Below are 10,891 nucleotides of genomic sequence, written 5' to 3' on the forward strand. Positions count from 1 at the left end.
GGGTCTGTATAGTTCAGTGTGTTAGATTAAGGGGTTGTATAGTTCAGTGTGTTAGATTAAGGGTCTGTATAGTTCAGTGTGTTAGATTAAGGGTCTGTATAGTTCAGTGTGTTAGATTAAGGGGTTGTATAGTTCAGTGTGTTAGATTAAGGGTCTGTATAGTTCAGTGTGTTAGATTAAGGGGTTGTATAGTTCAGTGTGTTAGATTAAGGGTCTGTATAGTTCAGTGTGTTAGATTAAGGGGTTGTATAGTTCAGTGTGTTAGATTAAGGGTCTGTATAGTTCAGTGTGTTAGATTAAGGGGTTGTATAGTTCAGTGTGTTAGATTAAGGGGTTGTATAGTTCAGTGTGTTAGATTAAGGGTCTGTATAGTTCAGTATGTTAGATTAAGGGGTTGTATAGTTCAGTGTGTTAGATTAAGGGTCTGTATAGTTCAGTGTGTTAGATTAAGGGTCTGTATAGTTCACTGTGTTAGATTAAGGGGCTGTATAGTTCAATGTGTTAGATTAAGGGTCTGTATAGTTCACTGTGTTAGATTAAGGGGTTGTATAGTTCAGTGTGTTAGATTAAGGGGCTGTATAGTTCAGTGTGTTAGATTAAGGGGTTGTATAGTTCAGTGTGTTAGATTAAGGGGTTGTATAGTTCAGTGTGTTAGATTAAGGGTCTGTATAGTTCAGTGTGTTAGATTAAGGGGTTGTATAGTTCAGTGTGTTAGATTAAGGGGTTGTATAGTTCAGTGTGTTAGATTAAGGGTCTGTATAGTTCAGTGTGTTAGATTAAGGGGTTGTATAGTTCAGTGTGTTAGATTAAGGGTCTGTATAGTTCAGTGTGTTAGATTAAGGGGTTGTATAGTTCACTGTGTTAGATTAAGGGGCTGTATAGTTCAATGTGTTAGATTAAGGGTCTGTATAGTTCAGTGTGTTAGATTAAGGGTCTGTATAGTTCACTGTGTTAGATTAAGGGGTTGTATAGTTCAGTGTGTTAGATTAAGGGGCTGTATAGTTCAGTGTGTTAGATTAAGGGGTTGTATAGTTCAGTGTGTTAGATTAAGGGTCTGTATAGTTCAGTGTGTTAGATTAAGGGGTTGTATAGTTCAATGTGTTAGATTAAGGGTCTGTATAGTTCAGTGTGTTAGATTAAGGGTCTGTATAGTTCAGTGTATTAGATTAAGGGGTTGTATAGTTCAGTGTGTTAGATTAAGGGTCTGTATAGTTTAGTGTGTTAGATTAAGGGGTTGTATAGTTCAGTGTGTTAGATTAAGGGTCTGTATAGTTCAGTGTGTTAGATTAAGGGGTTGTATAGTTCAGTGTGTTAGATTAAGGGTCTGTATAGTTCAGTGTGTTAGATTAAGGGTCTGTATAGTTCAGTGTGTTAGATTAAGGGTCTGTATAGTTCAGTGTGTTAGATTAAGGGGTTGTACAGTTCAGTGTGTTAGATTAAGGGGCTGTATAGTTCAGTGTGTTAGATTAAGGGTCTGTATAGTTCAGTGTGTTAGATTAAAGGAAAACATAGGGGTAACTGAGTGGGTGTGAAGACACATGGAAGGAATTGAATGGTTATATTACCAAAAGGGGGACCTACGTGCTATCAGCTCCAGGATAAGTGTGTGTGTGCTTGCCCGTGTCAGTGTGTGTGTGTGTGTGTGTGTGTGTGTGTGTGTGTGTGTGTGTGTGTGTGTGTGTCGATTCCCCCATGGAATTAGCTACAACAAAGATTTACTGCCGTGCTGCTGGCGTGTAATGTGCAAGGCCTACTGTTATAGGATGGCCTATCCTGGTGCCTTGTTATCTGATAGGCTGGCCTACCCTGGTGCCTTGTTATCTGATAGGCTGGCCTACCCTGGTGCCTTGTTATCCTCATTCTAATGGCTAAATGACCATATCATGAGTCTTTTAGCTTTTTGAGTTTCTCTACTCAGATCCAGAGTTGGATGTTTGAGATGAACAGGACCCATCCTCACCTGGTGGACGTGTTCTCTATAGGGAGGTCATATGAAGGCAGGCCCCTCTATATACTTCAGGTAGGAGACACACACACACACACACACACACACACACACACACACACACACACACACACACACACACACACACACACACACACACACACACACACACACACACACACACACACACACACACACACACACACACTATGCTGGTTAACTGACTGTTGTCCTGTCTTGTTAGCTAGGAAAGAGAACACGGTCCTATAAGAAGGCCGTGTGGATAGACTGTGGGGTCCACGCCAGAGAGTGGATCGGACCAGCCTTCTGTCAGTGGTTTGTCAAAGAGGTAAGTTCCTTTCGTCTGCCTTGACAAGTCCTTGAGGGATGCAGTGTCTGCTCTGCTGTTTCTACCTTGCTTTCTAATATGAGACTGACCAGCAGGACTGTGGTCCTGGAGGCTGGGAGCTGTGCACCTCTTGAAACAAGTTCAGACACAGGACAAACCATTCCCTAAGGGAGAGGAATGGTAAAAAAAAAACGAATCTCAATATTAGGGAATATTTTTGATTATTTTTGTTACTTACTGCAGGCAACATTGTAAATCACAGTGTTTTAACCTTTTTACACCTGTGTTCCTCTGTAGTCAAATGAGTCCATAAGTGAGTAGTTTCACAATACAAATTATCTAAACAACACTTTGGTTGTTGAACGTCTCCAAAATAATAGCTGGGAAAGCTGCTGCCTGCTGTCTGTATCTGGTGCTGTCTGTATCTGGTGCTGTCTGTATCTGGTGCTGTCTGTATCTGGTGCTGTCTGCTGCTGTCTGTCTCTGGTGCTGTCTGTATCTGGTGCTGTCTGTATTTGGTGCTGTCTGTCTCTGGTCCTGTCTGTATCTGCTGCTGTCTGCTGCTGTCTGTCTCTGGTGCTGTCTGTCTCTGCTGCTGTCTGCTGCTGTCTGTCTCTGGTGCTGTCTGTATTTGGTGATGTCTGTCTCTGGTCCTGTATGTCTCTGGTCCTGTCTGTATCTGGTGCTGTCTGTCTCTGGTCCTGTATGTCTCTGCTGCTGTCTGCTGCTGTCTGTCTCTGGTGCTGTCTGTATCTGGTGCTGTCTGTCTCTGGTCCTGTCTGTATCTGGTGCTGTCTGTCTCTGGTGCTGTCTGTCTCTGCTGCTGTCTGCTGCTGTCTGTATCTGGTGCTGTCTGTATCTGGTGCTGTCTGTCTCTGGTCCTGTCTGTCTCTGGTCCTGTCTGTCTCTGCTGCTGTCTGCTGCTGTCTGTCTCTGGTCCTGTCTGTCTCTGGTCCTATCTGGTGCTGTCTGTATCTGGTGCTGTCTGTCTCTGGTCCTGTCTGTCTCTGCTGCTGTCTGCTGCTGTCTGTCTCTGGTGCTGTCTGTCTCTGGTGCTGTATGTCTCTGGTGCTGTCTGTCTCTGCTGCTGTGTCTGGTGCTGTCTGTCTCTGGTGCTGTCTGTCTCTGCTGCTGTCTGTCTCTGGTGCCGTCTGTCTCTGGTGCTGTCTGCTGCTGTCTGTCTCTGGTGCTGTCTGTCTCTGGTGCCGTCTGTCTCTGGTGCCGTCTGTCTCTGGTGCCGTCAGTCTCTGGTTACGTCTGTCTCTGGTGCCGTCTGTGTCTGGGGCTGTCTGTCTCTGGTGCTGAATCACTACTATATGCATCAGTCAAACTCTCTTGTCAACATAGTGAACATCTGTCAAATGTAATTGCACAATGTTGTAGACATTTCAGAGGGCCTGTTCAAGATTAAAACAATGTGAAACATTGTGTAACCTTTGGCTCTTGAACACACCCCGGACGTTCAGTTGCATCCAATCACCACCAGCATGACTTATCAATATCCTCTGCAGTTCAGATAATTAGTGGAACTATCATAACTACCACACACACACACACACACACACACACACACACACACACACACACACACACCCAGCACACACAACCAACACACACACATCCCAACACACACACATCCCAACACACACACACACATTTCTGGCTGTACTCTGTTGTATCCTGTCTCTGTTTGGAACCGTTACAACCATTTCAACAGAAAGCAGGGAGAGTGAAGCGTCACACATGATTAGGTCAAATGGAATCCACCCAAACTAGCTTGAAATGCCAGACCTCTACCATAACATTGATAGACCATAGCATATCATGTCTAGCAGGGGGTTATGTAACTCCAGATGAGTGCGTACAAGGAGGGTATTGAGAGACATTGAGAGTTACTCTTATGATGGAGAAGACCAATGTCCTGTGGAGGTAAGGAGCGTTAATATCTAACTTTGGCCACTTGGGGGCAGAGCTCTGTCTCTCTACAAGTCTCCAGAATCAGATTAACCTTGGCCTGAGCCTGATTACTGTGAAGGTACAGCATTACCTGACCAACAATCTGCTTTCTCCAATCCTCCACTGGAGCCTGAGTCAATTAACCCACTCCTGGGGTAACGTCTGTCTGTCTGTCTGTAGTAGCCCTCTACCACAGTGACACTGTTCAGTCACAGGTGTGTCTTATCATTGGCTAATCCTCTGCCATTATCCCACTGGTCCCCTCAAACAATTATTGTAAAGACATACAATGGAGTATGACCACTCTTGGGATAGTTTGGGATTTTTATGTATCTGCGTCCAGTATGAAGGAAGGTAGCGGTCGTTTTTCTCCTAACCGACTTGTGCATTGTTATTTTTTTTACTTATGGGTGGTCCCAGGAATCGAACCCACTATGCTCTACCAACTGAGCTACAGGTGACCACTTACTGCCTACATTCTCCATTCCCACTCCACACTACCTTAGTACTATTAATTATGAATTATTATTCACCAACTGGAAAGTATTCTGACTGCTGAAATACACAAGTGATGTAGCTTATGGTTCATTGTGATCCTGTTACCTGTCATGGTATTATAAACCTGTTGTTGTTGTAGGCTCTGCATTCCTACCAGGATGACTCTGTGATGAGACGACTGATGAACCAACTCAACTTCTACATCATGCCTGTCTTCAACGTTGACGGATATCACTTCAGCTGGACTACGGTAGCTACAAATACCCCTCACTCTCTCTCTCTTTGCCCTAGCTAGCATTTGACACAACATATGTATTTAAGGAGACATGTTCTTAATATCTTCATAGCTACTTCACTGTATGCACCGTATTTGGACAGACTATGGTTGCCAGTGGTAATTATTTTTGCCCCCAGGATCGTTTCTGGAGAAAAACCCGGTCCAAAAACGCCAAGTACCACTGCAGAGGTGTTGACGCCAACAGGAACTGGAAAGTCAAGTGGTGTGGTGAGTTTCTTTTTTAATCTATCCTGTATGGAGGCCCCAATAATGAAACTATTAGAGACACAGTGCTGTGTGTGTGTGTGTCTCTCCTCTCTCTGTCCTCTGGTTTTCCTTCCCATACTGTTGGGAGATGTGTCTCCTGGCGCTCTGCCTGCTTAATTAGAGTAAGCTGTGGATTAAATGTTTGTGTGGTGATGACACCACCCGTTTGATATGATTTTGGTGGTGCTGGGCTGGGGGTGGTGGGGTCCTCTGGGGGGGTGGGCTGGTAATTCATCACTCAGGGAGGGAGGTTGGTTTCATGTGTGGTAATTGGAATCTGAAACGAGAAAGGGTAGATATTTACAGCAAGAAAAGAGAAGGAGAGAAAGGGTAATATAGGGTAATATATAAGGGGGCAACAGGGTAATATAGAAAGAGCATGTGATACTAATTATCTCCAAGGTCTGTACAAGACAGAGGCTGGTGTTAAAGATATTCTCACATGTAGCAGATATGGCAATAGGCCCTGAGTTTTTCCTGACCACGGGATCTAACCAGGAAAACTCTGGGCCCTTAAGTCAAACCTGCTACAGTACATTGGATTATCCAGCTGCTGTAAATGCAGGCTAGAATACAGTAAAAGATCCACTGCCTTGACCTTTAACCTTTAACCTGACCAGGAAAAAGCTATCGCATGAAAAGAGGCCCAAATTATAGGCAATAGGCAAATGGTTACTGAAGCAGTTGTTTTTTTCTGGGAACCAATCATAGACTCTCAATGTTGGACGATACCAGGGGTAATTTTCTGTCTAATTTGAATCCGTTAATTAATTTAGGATATTGTTTATCATGCTGTTTGAACTATACATAGACATGGCTCATTCCCTGTTGGATTTGTATATGCAAATATGAATTAGATCCAGGGTTTTGAGGTGCTGCTTGTTGCTCACGGGCAAATCTCTTAGATCAGCTCAGTCTTGTCTGTCAGCAGGTTACACCAAGTTGAGTTTCTCACATTTATTTTTGGATTACTCATTTACACCATTCAAGGAGACATACTGTAGTTGGAGTGTTTTGTATATTTGTAGATATAATACATGCATATTGCAAAGCTATGAGAAAGAGAGAGAGGCCATTTTGTGAGTTATCATGTATAAAGCAATTGTTAGCAGGCAACAGTGTGACAGTTGGTCCCAAGAACATTTTGAATTGATAAAATGTCAACAGGCTGTGTGGAATAAAAATATGTCCAGGTGTGTTTCTGATGTTGTACCTCCCATTTACCATGAACAATTGTGTCATCTAGCAGACGGCAGACACTCTCACCCTGAGCAACTTACTTTACACCAAATGCACTGAAATAAGGAAGCTGAAACAGCCCCATTCCGACATTTTTGTGTATGGTATCCTCTGCAATTTTTGGTATATGTATCTGTTGCCTGGTGTAAAACATTTATGTATTTTAAATTGTCACATAAAATAAAATCAAACCTAACCCAATACTAATATCCTATAAAAAAATGTTTTGGGTATAATTCCAGTATAAACTTGTGTATCCTCTCTGTATGTACACCCCTTAATACTGTATGATCATACTAAGTAACAGTACCTTCCCTGTTGTTGTTCCCCCTGCCAGAGGAGGGTGCATCCTCCCAGCCCTGTGATGACACGTACTGCGGACCCTTCCCCGAGTCCGAGCCGGAGGTCAAGGCGGTTGCCAAGTTTCTGCGGAAGCACAAGAAGCGTGTCAAGGCCTACATCTCCATCCACGCCTACGCCCAAATGTTGCTCTACCCCTACTCCTATAAATATGCCACCATCCCTAACTTTAACTGTGTGGTGAGAGACAGATCTGTGACCACAATCAATCAATGAATCAATGTTGTTGCAACACACATTGGAATTGAATAAATAATTGGAATGTAATGATTGTTTAACCCCTCTTACAGGAGTCAGCTGCACACAATGCAGTGACTGCCCTGTACTCTGCCTATGGAGTGAGGTATAGATATGGACCTGCCTCCACCACCCTGTGTGAGTAAAACATACGCTCTACTTCCTGATAATTACCTTACTTCAGCAGAACACTGGAAAACACTCCGAAAACTTTGATCGCATAATATTAAGATCAAATATTAGAATTCCTCCCATACACATGTTTACCTGTGGTAAAATCCCCTACTTGAATCCAAACTGTTTTATTTGATCTGACTCCAACAGATGTCAGCTCAGGCAGCTCCATGGACTGGGCATATAGAAACGGGATCCCTTATGCCTTTGCCTTTGAACTGCGGGACACAGGCTACTTTGGCTTCCTGTTACCTGAAGCCCTGATCAACCCCACCTGCACTGAGACCATGAGAGCAGTGAAGACCATCTCATCAGGCCTACTGAAGAAGTGTGAGACAGGGATGCATGAGCTGGACAGGGAGAGATATCCATATCTTTGAGATATACAGACAATTATCTCTGCGTCTGCTAGCAAATATCTACGGGCGGTTGGTTATTGTGTCAAAAAGGATTATGCAAGCCTTAAAGGGATAGTTTGGGATTTTATCTACTTACCTAGAGTGAGATTAAAATGTTTATGTATCTGCATGCAGTTTGAAAGAAGTTGCTAACTAGTGTTAGGGCAATTGCTAACTTGCTTTAGCGCAATGACTAAGTCTATGGGAACAGCTTGCATGCTAGCTGTTCCTATAGACTTCCAGTCATTGCGCTAATGCTAATTAGCATTGGCTCTTGAAATGATCTCTAACGTCCTTCATATTGGATGCAGATACATACAAATCCCGAGCTATCCCTTTAATGTTTACCCAAGAGTGGTCACACTCCCTTTTATGTCTGTATGTTAGAGGCTATAATAGTGGTACTTGAAAATGACCTCAAACAATTATTTGGAGGTCAGATGACATAACTTCACCTTGAACTATAATAACTTGACTATTTACAAAGTGTACAGTGGACATAAGCACTTGAATGCCATTTTCAAGAGACTGATATTGCATTTCACAGCACTTTTTTAAAACCAAGACTTTCTCCTGAACTTACTGTTTTCACCCTTCAAAACTTCACTATCTGGAGCACCATCAGCTAACTGCTCTAGATGTCTTCCAAATGTATTTTACATTAATTGTGGTAGAACATCAGCTTATTTAGCAAAGCAAATTTAGTTTCTATGGTACAAACAACAAGAATGCCTGTAGTATCATTAAAGGGATTGTTCACCCAAATGACAAAATGACATATTGGTTTCCTTACCCTGTTAGCAGTCTATGGACAAGGTATGACAGCACTCAAAGTTTTAGTTTTGTTTAGCTGGCCAGTGTTTTGAAATACTAACTTTTATCTAATGCAAGTCAATGGTACATATATTAACATTTTCACGCCTCATGTTCAAGTCATCCTAAAGTATCAAAAATGTATTGTGTAACTCAATTAACTTACTAACAGATCATTTGGACATGAAGCGTGAAAATGCTAATATCTATATGCTAATAAATGCTAATACCAGTGACTTGCAATAGATTTTTCCACTAATGCAAAAAAAAAGTTAGCATTTGAAACAGTGGCCAGTTATACAAAACCAAAGCATGGATTGCAGTCATACCTTGTCCATAGTCTGCTTAACTGGTGAGCAAATGTGTCATTTGAGGGAACTTTACCTTTAACAAACTGCCTTCAAATGGACTTTACATCTCTTTATGCTTTTCAGTTGCTGACTTATATAGTCAGTGGTAAAGGACACACTTCTATCATTTTTTTAAAGAGGAAATGTTTACTTTTGATAGAAAGTGCCCGGGACATTTACTGAATTGTAATAAACGGTATTTCTTTTTTTATGAGGTTGTCACATGTGGATACTTTCGTTGTCATTACTAACATTATACATATTTCAATAACATAGTTTGACGCAACAGGAGTGTAATATCATGTGTGGTAGTGTAACAGGGATGCAGCAACATATGTTTTCAAGGGAAGCAATGAAGCAAGTTCACGAGGTCAAAAAACCATATTGGCTCAACCTCCTCCCAATCTTGTCTCTTGCAGTTTTTTTTTTGTTGAGAACTGTCTGCTTTTGTTATTTCCATAGTAATGAGCAAGTGTCTGTTTTTCCCTGTAAGTCTAGCTTGTTATTAATTCATTCTAACAAGACCCAGCATGCCGTGTTTCTGGGGCCCTGCAATTACACACTCATATCATACCCTGTTTAATCCAATCATTGTGTATTTGTGAAAACAGTTGCTGCCCACTCTCACAATTGACAAAGATTCATTTGGAGCAATAATTATTCCAATTTGATGTGGATGACAATGATGACTTGGCACCAGATAGTTCAGAGTTACGTTTCTTTCTACTTCTAAAGTTGTTGTTCTCCCTCCCTCCCTCACCCCGCCACCCCAAAACACTCTTGGTCACAACACTAAATCATTAATGAAGAAGGATCCTTGTACTGAATGTTTTGTCTGTCTCTTTGCTAGACATCCTGTGTGTGTGTGAGAGACTGCATGTGTGAGACTAGTAAGAATGTAGTGGGATTGTCCCTCTTGCCTCCCACCTGGGTGTAAAGTGCTAGTAGTTGCTCTGGAAAAGCAACCGAGACACAGAGAGACGTTCATCTTCAAAATTGTCAGGTGATGTTCCAGTATTGACAGATTTAGAGGTGTCAGGGTTTTTCCATTCCAGGTTTAAATAAAAGACTAAATGCTTTGCTACCACGATATTATTTCTCTATCATATAGTTTTTAACTGACGCAAAATGGTAAGGTAAGAGTGCCAATTTCAATAGCAGCACTTTGTGTGCCAGTGCGCAAATCACAGCTTTTAGCTTCAATTGTGATCAGGTACTCTCGTCCATAGTTCCTCCATTAGCTGACACTGCAGTTTTGGTTGCCTTTCACTTCTCAACAAGTAAACAACATCATGGCTCACTTTCAAGAGTGCAGCATCACCGTCCCTTTGGTGAAACGACTTGACTGCAGGTACCAAACAAAGGAAAAAGCTGGAGTAGTATTTGGTTAAAATCACATCAAATCAAAAATCACATCAAATTTGATTGGTCACATACATGTGTTTAGCAGATTATTTTGGGTGTAGCGAAATGCTTGTACTTCTAGCTCCGACAGTGCAGTAATATCTAACAAGTAATATCTAGCAATTACACAACATATACCCAATACACACAAATCTAGCAAAGGAATGGAATTAAGAATATAAAAATACGTGGTTGAGCAATGAATAAGATACAGTAGAATAGCATAGGATACAGTATATACATATGAGATGGGTAACACAAGATATGTAGACATTATTAAACTGACTAGTGTTCCATTTATACAAGTGGACAGTGATTTCAAGTCTATGTATCTAGGCAGCAGCCTCTATATGCTAGTGATGGCTGTTTAACAGTCTGATGGCCTTGAGATAGAAGCTGTTTTTCAGTCTCTCGGTCCCAGTTTTGATGCACCTGTACTGACCTCGCCTTCAGGATGATAGTGGGGGTGAACAGGCAGGGGCTCAGGTGGTTGTTGTCCTTGATGATCTTTTGGCATTCCTGTGAAATTGAGTGCTGTAGGTATCCTGGAGGGCAGGTAGTTTTCCCCCGGTGAAGCATTGGGCAGACCGCACCATCCTCTGGAGAGCCCTGCTGTTGCGGGCG

The 10,891-nt window shown here is 42.1% G+C and overlaps 1 protein-coding gene across 2 annotated transcripts in view; it reads left to right on the top strand.

Annotated features, from left to right (window-relative positions):
* The window catches only part of cpa6 (carboxypeptidase A6), a 44,221-nt gene extending 34,394 nt beyond the window's left edge, over positions 1-9,827 (top strand). Inside the window, exons 4-10 of one of the 2 annotated variants that reach the window (XM_036934956.1) lie at positions 1,919-2,020; positions 2,190-2,294; positions 4,888-4,998; positions 5,163-5,253; positions 6,869-7,071; positions 7,182-7,266; positions 7,453-9,827. In XM_036934956.1, coding sequence (XP_036790851.1) covers positions 1,919-2,020; positions 2,190-2,294; positions 4,888-4,998; positions 5,163-5,253; positions 6,869-7,071; positions 7,182-7,266; positions 7,453-7,682 — 927 coding nt within the window. In that variant the 3' untranslated portion in view covers positions 7,683-9,827. The remainder of the gene's footprint in view (positions 1-1,918; positions 2,021-2,189; positions 2,295-4,887; positions 4,999-5,162; positions 5,254-6,868; positions 7,072-7,181; positions 7,267-7,452) is intronic. The other variant, XM_036934955.1, reaches the window with a different exon arrangement.
* Positions 9,828-10,891: the final 1,064 nt, after the last annotated feature.

This window comes from Oncorhynchus mykiss, chromosome 11 (genome assembly GCF_013265735.2).
Source record: "Oncorhynchus mykiss isolate Arlee chromosome 11, USDA_OmykA_1.1, whole genome shotgun sequence".
Taxonomy (NCBI): Eukaryota; Metazoa; Chordata; class Actinopteri; order Salmoniformes; family Salmonidae; genus Oncorhynchus; species Oncorhynchus mykiss.